The following is an 18,469-nucleotide window of genomic DNA, read 5'->3' as shown; positions in this document are numbered from 1 at the left end:
TGAGGTGTGCTCTTGAATGCTTGGTCTGAAAAGGCTGATGAAATGGATTGAATAGTAATATTCAACAGGCATGAACATTGAGATTTAGAATCAGGATGTTTGCAAGACTCTTGGAAAGAAAATCAGAACATGAGAAGCAGAAGGAGGTCATTCATAAACACAAAATTATCTGCAGATGCTGGGATCAAAGCAACACTCACAACACGCTGGAGGAACTCAGCAGGTCGGGCAGCATCTGTGGAAACGTCAACTCATCGTTTCCACGGATGTTGCCCGACCTGCTGAGTTCCTCCAGTGTGTTGTGAGTGTTGAAGAGGTCATTCATCTTTCCCTCCTCCAACAATTGCCTCTTATTTTCTGAAGCCACGAACTCCACACCTCTTGATTCCCTCAGTAATTAAAACATTGGTTGATCTCTGCTTTGTCACTGAGCTTCTATATCCATTGTGGACTCTTATCTTTCATGAGTAGCCAAGCTAGAGCCTGGACTTAGCAGTGGTAAAGAACATCTCTGTAAGGTCCTTAAAAACCTTACTTCATAGAGATCACCTCTCATTAGGTTCCCTTTTGCTTGACCTCTCCTTGCAAGACAATCTGGAAATGCATGGTTCATACTGGTGAACCTTCCTTGCACTCCCTCCTTTGTAAGATTACCGTAGGTAATGAGAACAGATGATATACCAGATAGCATAATTGAAGTAAGTTACCTCTATTCTTCTCCCTAAACCAGGAGAAATTGGGAGAGTGGCTCATTCAGGGCTTTCACTGCCTCAGCGGTGAATACAGAGTGCTGATCTTATGGTTCTATGAAACAAACCCTGAAATAAAAATAAACTGGCCTTTGAGACAATTGGACAGATACTTACAACCCTGATCCCCTGAATAGGGAAAGGTTGAGGCTGGCTGACCTCAGCGATGTTTAGAAGAATCTGGAGGACTTACTGAGTGGATTGTCAAGTGGGATGGTGAGAGATATATCATTGAAACAGGCCATTGACTATCAAACACAATTTTACACTAATCCTCCCCAAACCATTTTATTATCCTTACATTGTCCTCTGGCTGAAGAGACACATGTTCAGACCTAGAAGTTAGAGCTAACTACAGGGTAATTGTCCCCTGGTAGAAGTATTGTAAATCTGGAATCGCTTGTCTCCTGCAGGAATGTAGTTGCTCACTCTTTGAATATATTTGTTAATATTGACAGAATTTGCACACTGGTAGAAGAGCCTGAGTTGCCCCTATCGCCATTAAGTGCAGAGCACAGGCTGACTCATCCTTAGATCCTCAGAGTAAAGTGGCCATCTGTGTATTGGGGCCTGTGTGCAGTGATATCTCTGTGTGGGGCCTGTGTGCAGTGATATCTCTGTGTGGGGCCTACATGCACCGATATCTCTGTGTGGGGCCTGCGTGCCATTGTCCACGGGTAAGGTCCCTGTGCAAGTGGTCCATGAACCTCATTGGCCTGTTTTGTCTTTCAGAATCGATTCCAGAGCTGAGGCAGGATGCGGACTGCAGAAGGCTCATCAGGTACGGTGCTCCATCGGCTCATCCAGGAGCAGCTGCGCTATGGCAACCTGACGGACAACCGGACACTGCTGGCCATCCAGCAGCAGGCGATGAGGGGTGGGACAGGCAGTCCCCGCTCTTCACTGGAGAGTCTTACACAAGAGGAGTGTCACATCGTTCAGCACTCTACACGACAGGAGCCACAGGGTCAGGAGCACCAGGGAGACTTCACACACTCGGAGAACCTCCTTCATCGGCTACAGCAGATGCAGCTAAATGGGGAGGCACTGCCATCCTATGAGGAGGCAAAAGCCCAGTCCCAGCTCCTGGCCGGGCACAGGAGGCAGCAGCTGCCCACTGACTCAGGCCCTAACCTGGCCACTGAAACACACCCAGCCTTGACCCAAGGCAGAGCCCACCAGGACCTTCACAGCGACACCCTCAAAGATCTGAAACACGAGCACGTGCGCTCCCTCAGCGAGAGGCTGATGCAGCTTTCTCTGGAGAGGAATGGGCCCAAAACTCCAACCACCATGAGCTCTTCACACAGTTTTCCCCAGCTTTCGAAACGCCACAAGCTGCCAGTGGTGACGGGGTGCCAAGGACACATCCAGTCTGTGGAGCACCGTGGGCCTCCTCCAGAATACCCCTTTCATGCAAAGCCAGCTGCTCCCATATACCCTCATTCCCAGCATCACCTCAGTGATGAAGGCCCCACTCCATGCTCTGACAGACAGCACCTCAACACCAACAGGGGTGGCTACAGCACTCAAGAACAGTCTCCCAGGTAACCACATTGTAAATTTCATCACTAAAATCAGTCTCTGAACCAGTGGAGGTGGGATGGTTGGAATCACATCACAGAGTGCCCAAGGTCTCTGATGTCATCCCAGCTCCATGCTGGGTTAGCAGCTGATGAAAATGGCCTTGCAGTGTTACATGGCAGGGAGATGCAAAGGAGCAGGCCTCAGCTCCAGTTACTATCCAGAGAGATTGGAAGGAAAGGTATAGGTGTCCAGCAAGACCAAATTAGCCTTTATGTGTGAGGGCTTTCTCCAAAACCCTGACTCCAGGGTCAAAACATGGGGATGTAATGCTGAGGGGTGCAAAAAGAAGGAAAGGAGATGCCAAGTTATTCAAAGTTCGAGGTTCAAAGTAAATTTTATTATCAAACTGCATATATGTCACCATGTACAACCCTGAGATTCATGTTCCTGAGTGCATACTCTTGCAAATCTATAGAATAGTAACTGTAACAGGATCAATGAAAGATCAACTAGAGTGCAGAAGACAACAAGCTGTGCAAATGCAAATTTAAATAATTTGTAATAATAAGGAGATAACAAGATAAAGAGTCATTAGAATGTGATCCTTGGTTGTGGCAACATCTCAATGGATGAGCAAGTGAGTGTAGTTATCAAGTTTTGTTCAAGAGCTTGATAGTTGAGGGGTAGTAACTGTTCTTAAACCTGGTAGTGCAAGCCCTGAGACTTTTGTACCTTCTCCCTCATGGCAATAGTGAGAAAAGAGCAAGGCCTGAGTGATGGGGATCTCTGATGATGTTTCATGTTGATGTACTCAATGGTTGGAAGGACTTTACCTGTGATATACTGAGCCAAATCCACTACTGTTTGTAGGATTTTTTGTACAAAGGCATTGGTGTTTCCATCCCAGGCCATGATGCAGCCAGTCAATACACTCTCCAATACACATCTATAGAAGTTTGTCAAAGTTTTGGATGTCATGCTGAAGCTCTGCAGATTTCTGAGGAAATAGAGGCATTGCTGTGCTTTCTTCACAATTGCACTTGCATGCTGGGAACAGGACAGATGCTAACCCTCTCCAGCTCTGATCCTTTGATGAGGAATGGCTCATGGACCTCTGGTTTCCTTCTCCAGAAATCTACAATCCATTCCTCGGTCTTGTTGACATTGAGTGGGAGGTTGTTGTTATGGCTCCGCAGCCGGATTTTCAGTCTTCCTCCTGTATGCTGATTCATCACCACCTTTGATTCTGCCCACAACAGTGGTGTCATCAGCAAACTTATATATGGTGTTGGAGCTGTGCTTAGCTGTGTAAAGGGAGTAGAGCAGGGGGCTAAGTACACAGCCCAGTGGTGCTCCTGTGCTGATGGAGATTGTGGAGGAGATGTTGTTGCCAATCTGAAATGACTGGGTCTGCAAGTGAGGAAGCCCAGGAACTATTGAGCCCAAGGTCTTGGAGCTTATTGATTAATTTTGAGGGGATGATGGTATTAAATGCTGAGTTGTAATTGATAAAGAACATCCTGATGTATGCATCTTTACTATCCAGATGTTCTCGGATTGAGTGAAGAGCCAAAGAGACAGCATCTGCTGTGGATCTGTTGCTCCAGTAGGCAAATTGCAGCAGATTTAAGTCACCTCTCAGAAAGGACCTGGTATGTTTCATCATCAACCTCTCAAAACACTTCATCACTGTGGATGTAAGTGCCACTGGGCGATGGTCATTGAGGCATGTCACCACACCCTCCTTGGGCACCAATACGATTGAAGCCTGCTTGAAGCAGGTAGGTACCACACACTGCCAAAGTGAGAGGTTAAAGATCTCAGTGAACGCACCAGCCAGTTGATCAGCACAGGTCTTTGGTACTTGGCCAGGTACCCCACCCTGTCTGGATGCTTTCCTTGGATTCACTCTCCCGACGGCAGCCCACATGTCAGCTTCAGATACTGAGATCAAAGGATCGTCGAGAGATGGGGAGATTTGCGATGGTTCCTCCATGATCTTTCAGTCAAAGCAAGCATAGAGGGCATTGAGTCAACCGGAAGCGAAACCCTGCTGCCTCCCATGTCATTTGATTTTACTTTGAGGGGGGTGATACCTTTCAAACCCTGCCACAGCAGTGAGCATCTCTTGTTGATTCAAGTGTGGTCTGGAATCTCCACTTCGCCCACATGATGGCTTTCTGGAGATCGTACCTGCACCTCTTGTAGCTTTCTTGGTCTCCAGACTTGAATGCTTCTGATCTGGTCCTCAGCAAAGTTCAGATCTCATGGTTCATCCAGGACTTCTGACTGGGGAAGGCTCTGAATGATTTAGTGGGGACACACTCATCTACAGCTGTTTTAATAAAATCCATTACATCTCTGCTTTATTCATTCAGATCTCTAGATGACCCCGGCCTAGTCTACTGTCTCAAAGCAATCCTATAATCGTTCCTCTGCCTCTGAGCTCTGGAGCCTTGGTTTTTAGCCTCTGCCTGTTTGCAGGTAGGAGGAGGACAGCCAGTTTGCCAAAATATGATCTGGACAAGGAATTAGATTAGATTATGAGAACACTCAGTCCTCTTTTATTGTCATTTAGAAATGCTTACATGCATTAAGAAATGATACAATGTTTTTCCAGAGTGATATCACAGAAAATAAGACAGACCAAAGACTAACACTGACAAAATCACATAATTATAACATATAGTTACAGCAGTGCAAAGCAATACCATAATTTGATAAAGAACAGACCATAGGCACTGTAAAAAAAAGTTCTCAAAGTCCCGAGTCGATCGACTCCCGAGTCCTCGATAGCGGCGGCGAAAGGGAGAAACTCCCTGCCATAAACCTCCAGGCACCGTCAACTTGCCGATACCTTGGAAGCAGCCAACCCCTGAGTCCATCCGTCCGAAAACTCCGAGCTTCCGAGCAGCCTCTCCGATACAGCCGTCCGAGTGCCATCCTCTGCTGAGCGCCTTTGACCTCACCCCAGCCGGTGAAACATGCAAAGCGGAGGATTTCGGGGCCTTCAGCTCTGGAGATTCCGGTTACTACACAGTAGCAGCGGTAGCAAAGCAGTCATTTCAGATGTTTTCCAGATGTTCCGCTGTGCTCTCACGTCTGTCTCCATCAAATCAGGATTGTACACGATCCCCTACTTGACAAATAACAGATATTCATCACCGAAGTGGCCGCATGTGCTGTTGCCGCGCCGCCATTTTCTCCCCCCGCCTGGGAGGATTGGTAAGTATTCCTCATCCTAGTTATATATGGCGTCCCCTGGTGCTGCAGCTTATATGCTGGTGATAATTAGGCAGCATTTTCTTCAAACAGGCTTGGTTGAAGTCTCCATCTGTAATTTGAAATATGTCGGGACGGGCGGCTCCTCATTTGGAGACGATATCGTGAGCATTGTGAGAGCTTGCTTATAGTCCGCCACCGTCAGGATCTTGGCTAAGAACTCCCGAGTCAAATACAACAGACGGCTTTTGACTATTAGGTGTGCCGGGGGAGCACGAGTTCAACAAAACTACCACGTCAGAGCACCAACGGAATTAATTATGAAACACACACCTCCTCCTTTTGCCTTACCAGAGTCCGCAGTTTGGTCCATTCTGAAAATCGTAAATCCATTTGGTCTGACTGCTGTGTCCGCAGATAACCAAGTCTTGATATAGCAAATAATTGAGATGCTTCTCATCTGCCTCTGATACAACTGTCTTGTCCTCAGATCATCGATTTTATTCTCCAGTGACTGCACATTCGCTGGGTAGACAAAGCCTCATTCCCTCTGCGTTTCAGCCTGGCTTGTAGTCACCCCTCCTGCTTCGCTTTCAGCCATGGTGATGTGCCTTAAAGACACTGCGCCTGACTGGTCCAGATTTTTCAGTCCATTGTGAGATCGTTGATGTGATTTAAAACTCTGTTGTTAAGAGGAAATTTCCAGGCTGCAGATTACAGCAAAAGCAATTCAAAAGTATATTAAAGAAGAATTTTGGAACAATTTTTTGCAGCCCACAGAAAGCTGCTGCTGATCACCGACTTCATCTTGAATATCACCCATCAGGACCTGGAATAAAAGCACACTCACTATAATCCTTCGGTGTGTCTGCTGTGGCAGGATCCATCTCCCAATTCTTTTTTTTTGCTGTGTTGCATTCAGAACAAAGGGAATAGCTGGGAATATTTTCACCAACAGGTAATCAAGGAGGAGGTACTGGAGGTTAGATAGATGAGTGAACAATTACCATTACTGGACAATGCCTCAAGAATGTGTGCTGCTGTTTCAGTTTACTATTATTGATAGTTATGGATTGATTGCTAACTTTCTGTCTGGCCTCAGCCAACTTGCAAGAGCAAGGTGTTATGCAGGGGGCAGGGGTTATTTCTAATATTTGTTCTCACTCTCAACATCCATAAAGGAGTCATTAACTGTCACATTGGTAGTCTCTCCTAACTGGCCCATCTAAGTAATCATGTAGTTCAAAAAGTTTCTTTAAGGTAGTGATTTTCCTTTCACTCATCTGCTTTCTGCCATGCCTTCTGTATTTTGGTTACTAAATGGTAGTTTGGATGAATACAAAAAAGTGAAGTAGTGTGGAAGTTGAGCCTTGCACCAAGTGGAAAAAAAAGGTAAATGAAGCATAAAGACAGCTGGACCTCCCAATGAAATGAGCAGATGGGCTGAGTTTTATGCTCCGCAGATCATCTTAGGTATTCTGTGTGGGTTTTAGAAGGTGCTTAAGTTGAGTTCCTCTTTCGATGTCAATGGAAGCCATTTAAGAAATAGAAACAAAATCTTACTTGTTTATTGAAGACATAGGGTCTGTGCTTCATATGAACCATTGCTGACCTGTCCAAAGATCTATTCTACTGAAGACAAAAACATTATCAGTTACAATAGCTACAGAGTCATTCTGCCTGTGTGCACGCGGTAATGATTTAATTAAAATAAGTTCACCAAAGTCCTCTGTAAACAATGATAGTGTGTCAGTGGGATCGCAGGACTGTTACAGTACAACAAACCACACTGATGTGTACCTGGTCATATTCTGCTGAGGTGTGTAACTTACATCTTCCTCACTGGCAGGAAACAATGAATAGGAGATCTAATCAGTAAGAGAGGGGCTGCAAATGCATGTTACCTTTTGTTTTCTGTGTCAGGCAATGCCATTTGCAAGTCTCTCTCGCTCTCTTGTCCTCAGGCTATAAGTCAGCATTCACTTGTTCTGTGGTGCTATAGTAATTGGTAACCCTAGGAAATCTGGCATGTGCACTGTGTTTATCGGAGAACCATCTGCTGTTGGACAAATAAAAGTCTGTTGTAGCTGTGCGACCTCTTACAGCTGGGAGCTAAACCAGGCTCAGGACCTTGTAGCTCTGTCAATATAACAAACTGCTCAGTGCTTCACAAAAGTATATCAATGACATGGAGGCAGATAACTACTTCCATTTATTTAGAGTGTAATGGACTATCAGCACAAGGTCACAGCTAGTGGAGCCACTGTCTCACAGCTCTGGCAACCGTGGCTCAATCTTGACTTCAAGCACTGTGTGGAGTTTGCACATTCTCCGAGTGACTATGTGGGTTTCAATCCACTTCCCTAAGATGTGTGAGTCAGTGGGGTAATTGGTCAGTGTAAATGGCCCCTGGTACGTAGATGAGTGTTAGAATCGAGAGGTTTATGGGGATGTGGAAGGAATATAAGGGTGCCTCGGTAGGATAGAGGTATTTGTGATGGTGAAGAGCTTTGAGGTGGACACATCAGTAGGAGGTTGAGAGGAAACCACAGTCTGTGATGTTAAAGGCACACTGGCCTTTATGTCACCAACAAAAGGAAGATTTTAAAGGCTGGGACAGCATGATCCTCTTGCTTGACTTCATCTCAAAAGAATGCCCTGTACTTGAGGACTCTGCTTACATCTTTAAAGAGCTAATGTTGCATATTCTTCTCAAGACTAAATTGCTTTAATTTTGCAAAGTGGTTAACCATCTTGCACAAACATTGATGCCAAAGATTTAAGGATAACGCTGGTTATCTGGTTGGGAATATTTTTACGTTGTTCGGTGGTTTTCGAGTGTTCTCCCTTTCCACTGTCATTATTCAATAACATTTACAATTTTGCTTTGCCACTGTCAGGTTCTTACTGTTCTGGTTTCACTACTTGGGTTACTTAAAGAATGCAATCCAGTGTATTAATTCAGTCAAGGATGTTGTTTCAAATGAAACCTGTGTTGTTGAGCTAGAGGTACTTTAAAAGCCCTGAGCTAAACACTGAAGCAAACAAGGAAGCTGAGGCCATGGAATGCAGAGTGACATTCCAGAGAAATGAACCCATTGTGACATGACATTGTGTGTTTGCGTCATTGTTTTACGCAGGGTGACTCAGTTTGAGGTATCGCATCCCACCCAGCAGCAGAAACACAGCCTCTTGGCCTCAACACAGATGAAGGATGTGTCTTTCACTGAAGTTCCATGTGACAGCACCCACATTGTATCAGTGGACCATGTGGCACTGATCAACCGTGCCCAGCAAATGGTGGAGATGTTGCTGAAGGAAAACGAAAACTTACGGAAGGAGCTGGATGGACATACTGAAAAGTCAATCAAAATCCAGAAGGTAAGAAGGAATGTTTGTACTCCTGCTTGGCATTGGGTCCTGGGACATGAAGCATTGTTTGAATAGTTGTGGGTTTTAGTTATAGGGTCCTTGTCTGGCTGAGGAAACAGGTCTGGATTCACAAGCACACTAGAATTTGTGCATTTGGAGTCAGAAGGTGAGATGGTGAGAACACCCACCATCTTTTAGGATTTTACCTGTGACCTGGACAAGGAAGTTTGTTGAAAAGTGGTCCCCCCTTGCCCTGGGCCATATGTGTGTGACATTGGCATTGGCTGTCTTGATGTTTGGTTGAAGTCATGCTGTTTACTTCTACCATCCCTTTCTTAATTGGGGACTTGAGTATTCAGCATCTGGTATATACTCCCAGTGCCCACTCCCCTTCAATAGATGCTGGATAATCAAGGCCACGATACCTAAGAGGGTGGCATTTATTAGATCACCATAATAGCGCCGTAATCCTCCAGATTTATTGGTGTAAAGAAGGGTGGTTTTGTCTGTTGAGGAAAGGTGGAAGGGTTCTCACTGCTGCCATTGTTGGACCAGTCCTGATGGTAGTCGGTAACAAGGCCAATGGATGTCCCACAAGCCTTATGGATAGTTGTTCAACTCTTCCCAAACTTGCCATAAGAAGGAATGTGTTCACTGAGGGGCTCCATTTTGAAATGTAATCCTGCTCCTCCAGTAGCCCCTTCAGGTTGAGGATGAGGGCTTCCACTCCGTTTCTAAGCAGTGGGAAGTGCTTGTTCATCAACTATTCTCAGGTGGGAAGGCCAGTATACAGCAGTTGTCACACATGGTCAAATGAGCAAAGTCACAGTCCAATGAGAAGAAGGCCCCAAACAGTTAGAGACCAGGCATTGTAACATGGGTGGGTGTGTGTGTGTGTGTGTGTGTGTGTGAGAGAGAGAGAGAGAGAGACACTTACCATTGTTCTTGATAAACGATATGCACTAACTCAGACAAAATTGTTTCAGCTACTCTATAATAAATGTGACAACTGTAACTATAATTTTGCAGTTATGCTGACAACCTTAAACTTCTGTTGCTGGCTTTGGCTATAATGCTTAAGTAATAAACGATACTGGGATTTGAGGAGGGTTTCAGCAGTTGTTGCTTTTCACATGAATAAGCCTCTTTCATTTGCGTTTACATCAGGTACAAGGAGACTTGTTGAGGGCCTGGCTCCATGTGAATGTTCACATACTTCTGCCTTTGGAATGTTTGGAGTTCCTTTGTAGATTATGGGAAATAGACAAGTTTCAGCATGTTCAGTTGGGTCTTAGCAGCAAGTCTCTGATTAACACAGACACTAGCAACCCAGCTGATGTTGGTTGGAGTAATGGAAGGCTTCTTCTGAATTCAATGCCAGTGAGTCTGAAAACCAATTGGTGTTCTTCATTTTAGATGTTGAATTAACAATGAAAGTTATTCCCCAAACTGTAGAACCAGTGCTTCACTTTTTATTCTGATTTCTTGCCTGCGTGTGTGCAATCTGTAAAATAGTGGAGTACACGTCAAGCTTTGACTTTGGCTTATAACCCCTGTTTAACTGTATCATTTGAAGCACTTTTGTTTCTTGTTTTTACTGATGGTTTACTATAACTATTGTAAGCAAAAGGTTTTGTAATGTTGGCTGTGAAACAACCATTCACATCCTTGTCTGGGTCAATTCAGCCAATTATTTCCTGTTTGGTATTAATTGCAAATGCTGATATTGATCTTAGATTAGAAGTGGTAAACATCATGCATACTTTATCATAATCAAATAACTTTCTTGTAACAATATAGGTATCCATGTGACCACTAGGTTGATGGTGTCTAAGAATCAATAGAAGAGGCAGAGAAAATTCAGAGAGACGAGTCCATGCCTTGTAGTTCCTGTGGTGTGTGCCCCTGCTGGGGGACATGACCATTTTCAATGATTGCTTTGATTTTAAGTTTATTAGATTAGATTAGATTCAATTTTATTGTCATAGTGCTGAGTACAGATACAAAGCCAATAAAATGCAGTTAGCATCTGAGCAGAAATGCAAAGAATAGTGTTATTTACAAAATAATTGTGAATAAAAAGTAAGTGCTACAGCACACAAACATAAAAGTACTGAGACAGTACAATATGGGTGCAATACTGCTTAGTGCTGTGATGTGGGGTTCAGCAGGGTCACAGCCTCAGGGAAGAAGCTCTTCCTGTGCCTGCTGGTGCGGGAGCGGAGGCTCCTGTAGCGCCTACCAGATGGGAGGAGAGTAAAAAGTCCATGGTTAGGGTGAGATGCATCCTTGATAATGCTTTTTGCCCTGCCCAGGCGGTGTTTATGGTAGATGTTCTCAATGGTGGGCAATTGGGTGCTGATAATCCACTGGGCAGTTTTCACCACACGCTGGAGTGCTTTGCAATCCGATACGGGACAATTGCCATACCACACTGAGATGCAGTTGGTGAGTATGTTCTCAATGGTACAGCGGTAAAAGTCCGTCAGTATCCTGGGACAGAGGTGTGCTTTCTTGATCCTTTTAGACAAGCAACCAATAGGAGCATCCAGCCACTGTTCAGGGTAGGGGTGGGAGGGTGGGGTTTCATTCATCTCAATTGTAACAAAGTTCAGCCAGAAGTGTGAAGTACCTGAACTATCTCGACTTCCTTCTGGAATCCCATCACCATAGTCTTCGGTCACTGCGTGTGATAAACAAGGAAAAATGGGGATACTAGGAACTGCAAAGGCAATGGTTCCAGACTACATCCTGTTAATTACTGTTCAAACATCATCAAAGTGACAGCAGATGCTATCACCAATAACCTCTTCACCAGTATCCATGTTGGGTTCTGCTAGGATCGCTCGGCTTCAGACCTCACACAGCCTTTGTCCCAACATGGACCTAAGAGGTGAATTCTAGCGGTGAGGTGAGAGTCACTGCCCTTGACATCAAGGCTTTTAAAAGTAATGTTCAGGAGCCCAAGTGAAACTGGTCAATGGGCAGAGACACCAGTAGTCAAGAGTCATACCCCACACAACAGGAGTTGGTTGTCGAGGTCCATCATCCCTGGGCATAGTGGTTAGCGTAATACCTTACAGCATTAATTCCTGCTGCTGCCTGTAAGGAGTTCATACGGTCTCTCCATGACCTTAATCTGTGCCTTATAAGGCCTGTATCAGGCCTCTCATAGTCTGAGTCGACGTTCCCTCCCTCCATGACCATGTAGGTTTCCTCTGGGTGCTCCAGTTTCCTCCCAAATTCCAAAGATGTGTGGGTTAGGGTTAGTGAGTTGTGGGTATGCAATGTGGCACCGGAGGCATGGCAACACTTGCAGGCTGCCAGCACATCCTCAATGCAAACAAGGCATTTCACTGTATGTTTCAATATACATGTGACAAATAAAGCCAATTTAGCTCTTATAATCCTATTCCAGGACATCTGCAGGCAGTGTCCCAACCCCAGCCATCCTCAGCATAAGACCAGAAGTGGGGACATTTACTGATAATTGGATATCCACCTCCTCTTGACATTTCACGGCATTGCCATCACTAATTCCTCCACCATCAATCTACTAGGCAACAATAATGTTGATCAGAAACTTGTCTGGACCAGCAACGTAAATGTCTTTACTTCTCAATTCTTGTGGAGTGAACATCACCCATTTCCTTCCTCACAGGTGACTGTCACTTCTCCCCTCCCTTGCAGGTAATTATCACCAGTTTCCTCCCCCGAAGATGGTCATTGTCTGCCTGCTGCCCTCCCTGTCTGTTAACAGGGAAGTCTTCATTCTATACTGTTAATTTATTACCTTTCACTCATCAACCTTCCTATGGTTACTCTACAGTTGGAGAGAGAGATCCAGAGGATTTCAGAAGCCTATGAAAACCTCATGAAGGCATCAGCCAAACGTGAGACACTGGAAAAAACAATGAGGAACAAAATGGAGGGAGAAATTCGACGGCTTCATGACTTCAATCGCGACCTCAGAGGTAGGGTTTGGGTCTTGCTAATATGACCTGAAATTATATGTTATCATTTAAACCATTCACAAGGGTAAAGATAGCAACAAATGCAATCAAAACATTTAGGGGGAGTAATTAGAAGAATTACGTTAGTATTATCAAAAAATGAGACAATAAAGAAGTTAATTGAGTTAATTCCTTAAACATTATGTAGGCTGCTCTATAATATGTCCAAAAGGTATAACGCACATGAGCCAGACTAGCCTGTCTGCTGTGCTTTGGAGTCCAAATGGTGGTGTGGTTGACTCTACCAAACTGGTCAGTTTGTTCCTGCGCCTGGCCAAGGTGACCAATAATGGGTCTCGGTAGTGGGGAGTCAAGTGTTCTGCCAGGTTGATTGCCTGTCCTCTTCCAGGGTTACATCTGTGTCCATGTGTTCTTGGAAGAGGAGCACATGGTATCTACGGTACAATAGTGGTACAACGGGGGATCGAATGTATAGAGATGACTGTGTTAAATCTTGCAGCTATTAACTATAAAGGGTGTGAATTGTGGAATACTGTAGTATTGTAATTAGATGATGCTATAATCACTAAATACATTGATGTTAAAGAAGGGGAACTAACTGAAGGTTGCTGAAAGAATCAATGGGAGAAAAAATCTGGCATTTTAACAAAGAACACGACCTAAAGGAGAATACTGACTGATGTTTTACTTTGACTGTAACACTAATAAGGCAAACGTAGTGAGTGGAGGGCGTCTCAGTTAAAGGAGCTGTATGATTACCCTGAAATAGCTTGCAAGTGATTTGTGCAACTTGCTGCTTGTGTTTCTTAATTCAATGCTCTTCATGTTTTGTGTTTCCAATGTAGAGAAGTTGGGTTCTGCCAACAAACTGCTGACCAGCAAGGAGTGTGAGGTCTCAGAGGATGGACAAAGCATTCTCAGCAAGTTGATCGCTCAAAGTAAGATGATCTTATTTAATACTCAGTTAACCTTGTAACTGTATGTGGGGAAGCCAGTGCCCATGCTGGAGCTGACTAAGTTCATACCTTTCCGCAGCTTAATTTGATCCTGTGCATCAGGAACTCCTCCCATACCAGACAATAATGCAACCAGTTAGAATGTTCACTGTGGTACATCTGTCGAAATTTACAATAGTCTTTGGTGACAGAGCAAGACTTTTCAAACTCCTAATGAAATATAGCTGCTGTTGTGCCTTCTTTTTAGCTGCATCGAAATGAGGGGCCCAGGGTAGATCATCAGAGATGTTGACACTCAAGAACTTGAAATTGCTCACTGTCTCCACTTCTGATCCCTTGTTGAGGACTGGTGTGTGTGCCCTCATCTTACCCTTTTTGAAATCCACAATCAGTTCTTTGGTCTTACCGACACTGAGTGCAAGGTTGTTGCTGCAACACCACTCAACCAGCTGATCTATCTTGCTTCTGTACGCCTCCTCATCACTATCTGAAATTCTGCCAATGGTAGTTGTGTCATTAGCAAATTTATAGATGGCATTTAAGCTGTGCCTAGCCACACAGTCATGGGTGTGGAGAGAGTAGAGCAGTGGGTTAAGCACACATCCTTGAGGTGCGTCAATGTTGACTGACTATCAGTGAGGTGGAGATGTTACTTCTGATCCACACAGACTATCATCTTCTAGTGAGGAGGTTGAGGATCCAGTTGCAGAGAGAGGTACAGAGGCCAGGTTTTGGAGCTATTTGATCAGAACAGTAGGAATTATTGTGTTAAACACTGAACTACAGTCAATGAGCAGCAGCCTGACATAAGTATTAGTATTGTGCAGGTAATCAAAGGCTGTATGAAAAGCTAATGAGATTGCATCCACTGTAGACCTATTGTGGTGATTGGCAAATTGCAGTGGGTTCAGGTCCTTTCTGAGACAGGAGTTGATTCTAGCCATAACCAGCCTCTCAGAGCACTTCATCACCGTTGATATCTGTACTAGAGGTGGAAGCTCCATAAGAGCTTTGAGCAGTAGCCATTCGGAGAGATCGGAAGCTTGAGAGGACATATGCATTCCTATTCGCTGATTGCGTATTAAAAGCAGCGACTCGTGTTTTCTTGGAGTTATGAGCAGTGGCCAATTGGCATCTGGGATTGATTAGCAAGAAAAGAATTGAAGTAAGAGGGGACACGTGGAGTGGCCACTGTTGGAGTGGACAGACTTAGAGTGGAGATTTTGAAGCTTTAGCTCTTCGAGGCTTCAGTCAGAAAAAGCAAAAAACAAAAAGCTGTAGGTAGAGTTTTTCCCCTTCTTTACATTAGCTCAGTAAATGTAAAGAAAGAACAGTAGGAATGCCAGGCAGGATAGTGGAATGCTCCTGAAAAACTACACCTACCAGAAGTGCATTCAGCTGCAACATCTAACACTCCACGTTCAGGGGTTAGAGCTGGAACTGGATGAACTTCAGACTATTCGGGAAGCTGAGGGGATGATGGATAGGACATATAGACAGGTAGTTGCACGCAAGGTCCAGGACACAGGAAACTGGGTGACAGTCAGGAAGGGGAGAGGGAAAACAGCCAGTGCAGACTCTACCCCTGTGGCTATCTCCCTCAACAACAGGTATATCACTTTGAATATGGTTTGGGGGGGGGGGCATGACCTAACAGAGGAAGGTCACAGTGATCATGTCTCTGCTACTGAGTCTGGTTCTCTGACTCAAAAAGGAAGCGGGGAGAAGAGGCACGTTGTGGTGACGGGATTCATTAAGGGAACAGACAGGAGGTTCTGTGAGTGAGAATGAGATTCTCAGATGGTGTGTTGCCTCATGGGTGCCAGGGACATCTCAGATCGAGTCCTCAGCATTCTTTAAGTTGGAAGGTGAACAGCAAGAGGTTGTGGTCCATGTAGGTACCAATGACGTGGGTAGGCTGAGTGACGAGGTTCTGCATAGGGAGTTCAGGGTGTTAAGTTCTAAGTTAAAAGGCAGGACCTCCTGGGTTGTGATCTCAGGATCGCTATCTGTGCCACGTGCCAGTGAGGCCAGAAATAGGAAGATTATACAGGAAGATAATACATGGCTAAGGAGTTGGTGTAGGAAGGAGGCCGTGAGATTTTTGGATCAGGAATCAACAGGTTGAGCATGGTGTAACTAGTCTCCTGAGCTGCATATATTTCAATGCAAGAAGTATCACAGGAAAAGCGGATGAGCTCAGGGCATGGATCAGCACCTGGAATTACAATGTTGTAGCCATTCCTGAGACTTGGTTGCAGGAGGGGCAGGGCTGGCAGCTCAATATTCCAGGGTTCTGCTGTTTTAGACGTGATAGCAGGAGGGATTAAAGGAGGAGGGGTGTCGTTGCTAGTCAGGGAAAATGTCACGGCAGTGCCCTGTCAGGACAGACTGCAGAACTTGACTGGTGAGAACTTATGGGTGGAACTGAGAAACAAGAAAGATATGGACATGTTAATGGGGCTATATTACAGACCACTCAACTGTCCAAGGGATTTAGAGGAACAGATTTGTAGAGAGATCACAGGCTGTTATACCAGGTGATTTTAACTTTCCAGATATTGACTGGGAATCTCATACAGCAAAAGAACTAGAGGGAATAGAGTTTGTCAAATATGTACATAGAAGTCCCAACGAGGGAGAGTGCGATACTTGATCTGTTATTATGGAATGAGAAAGGTTGCATAGGGGAATACTTTGCATCTAGTCCTGATGAAGGGTCTCAGCCTGAAACATCAACTGTTTACTCTTTTTCATAGATTTCTTCATGGGGCTGCTGAGTTCCTCTGACATTTACTGCGTATTACTTTCCATCTAGTGATCATGATGTCATAAGTTTCAGATTAAGTATGCAAAATGATAGGTCTGGTTTGTGGGTTGAGATGCTGAATTCGAGGAAGGCCAATCTTGGTGGTATTAGAAATGATCTGGCAAGTGTAGATTGGGACAGGCTGTTTTCTGGCAAAGCCTTCAAAAGCGAAATTTTGAGAGTACAAATATTGTAAGTGCTTGTCAGAATAAAAGGTAAAGATAATAAATGTAGGGAAGCTTGATTTTCAAGAGATATCGAGGCCTTGGTTAGAGAAAAAAAAGAGATACACAGCAGGTAGGAACAAACGAGGTGCTTATAAGAAATGCAAGGGAACACTTAAGAAAGAAATGAGGAAGGCTAAAAGGAGGTATGAGGTTGCCCTAGCAGACAAGGTGAAGGAGAATTTTAAGGGACTCTACAGATATGTTAAGAGCAAAAGGATTGCAAGGGACGAAAGTTGTCTTCTGGAGTGTGCAGTCATAACAGACGGGAAATCTTAAATAATTTTTTTGCATCTGTATTTACTCAGGAGTCTGTAGAAGTGAGGCAAAGTAGAATAAACTTCATTCCCTGTAAAGATTACAGAGGAGGAGGAGGTGTTTGCTGTCTTGAGGCAAATCAGGGTGGGCCTGAAAAAGTGTTTCCTCAGACACTGTGGGAGGCAAGTGCAAGATTGCTGGGTCCCTAGCAGAGATATTTATAAATCATCCTTAGCGACAGGAGAGGTGCAAAATGATTGGTGGATAGCCAATATTGTTCCGCTGTTTAAGAAAGTTGAGTTGAGGGCCTCGGTCAGTCAGAATTGACCATGGATCCTAGCGGTCTAGAAACACAAGCCTGAGCTATACGATATGGAGGTCCTTCTCTAGATGAGCTGCCAACCACAGCTGATGAGCCTCATCTGCCTGAAGTGACTGATTTTAAGGTGCAAGTAACGTGCCTTTGCCTCTTCCTTCTGTCAATAGAAATGGTTCTGCTGGGCTTAGTAACTAAGCACACGTGAAGCCCAGGAGGTAGACTTAGTTGCCAGAGGCTATTTGAGACAGACACCATTGGGAGCATTTAATATATAGTGGGAGCTTGTCCCCATTAACACTATGATCAGATAAATAGAGGGATAGCTCAAGCAAAGCGGCCAGTGCGTGAGTGGGCCAGTGAAGGAGTGGAGCTTTGAGGCTTTGACTCGAGAGACTTCGACGAGAAGAGGTGGAGGACAAGCTTGATTGCAGTTAGTTTTTTCAATGTTTCCTGAGACGGTGATGTGCCTCTCATGTGAGGTGTGGCAGTCTTGGGGGAACTCCCCTCTCCCGCAGAGTCACATCTGCCAGAAGTGCATACGGCTGGGTGATCTGGAAGACTGTGTAAGGAATCTGGAGCAGCAGCTGGATGACCTTCGACTCATAAGGGAGAATGAGGCAATCATAGATGAGAGCTACAGGGAGGTAGTCACACCTAGGCTGTCGGAAGCAGGTCGTTTGGGTGACAGTCAGAGGGGGGAAAGCGAAGGTGAGCAGACAGGTAGTGCAGAGCACCCCTGTAGCCATTCCCCTGAATAATAAGTTTACCGTCCTGGATACTGTTGGTGGGGATGAGTGACAAGGTGTGAGCCATGGTGGCAGGGCCTCTGGCACTGAGTCTGACCCTGTGGTGCAGAAGGGTGGGACGGAGAAGAGGAGAGCTGTCGTCATTGGAGACTCTATAGTCAGGGGAGCAGACAGGAGATTTTGTGGACGTGAGAAAGACACCCGCACGGTTTGTTGCCTCCCGGGTGCCAGGGTCCAGGATGTCTCTGACCAGGTGCACGACATCCTGGTAGGAGAGGGAAAGCAACCAGAAGTCATGATACATGTTGGGACC

At 45.0% G+C, this 18,469-nt stretch overlaps 1 protein-coding gene across 5 annotated transcripts in view; it reads left to right on the top strand.

Annotated features, from left to right (window-relative positions):
- The window catches only part of amotl2a (angiomotin like 2a), a 47,109-nt gene that overhangs the window by 3,882 nt on the left and 24,758 nt on the right, over nucleotides 1-18,469 (top strand). For all 5 annotated transcript variants that reach the window (XM_072255835.1, XM_072255837.1, XM_072255836.1 and 2 more), the window contains exons 2-5: nucleotides 1,482-2,296; nucleotides 8,639-8,879; nucleotides 12,700-12,844; nucleotides 13,690-13,782. In XM_072255835.1, the coding sequence (XP_072111936.1) occupies nucleotides 1,506-2,296; nucleotides 8,639-8,879; nucleotides 12,700-12,844; nucleotides 13,690-13,782 (1,270 nt within the window). In that variant the 5' untranslated portion in view covers nucleotides 1,482-1,505. The remainder of the gene's footprint in view (nucleotides 1-1,481; nucleotides 2,297-8,638; nucleotides 8,880-12,699; nucleotides 12,845-13,689; nucleotides 13,783-18,469) is intronic.

The sequence above is a fragment of the Mobula birostris genome, chromosome 4 (assembly GCF_030028105.1).
Source record: "Mobula birostris isolate sMobBir1 chromosome 4, sMobBir1.hap1, whole genome shotgun sequence".
Lineage (NCBI taxonomy): Eukaryota > Metazoa > Chordata > Chondrichthyes > Myliobatiformes > Myliobatidae > Mobula > Mobula birostris.
This window is presented reverse-complemented; position numbering and strand designations above follow the sequence as displayed.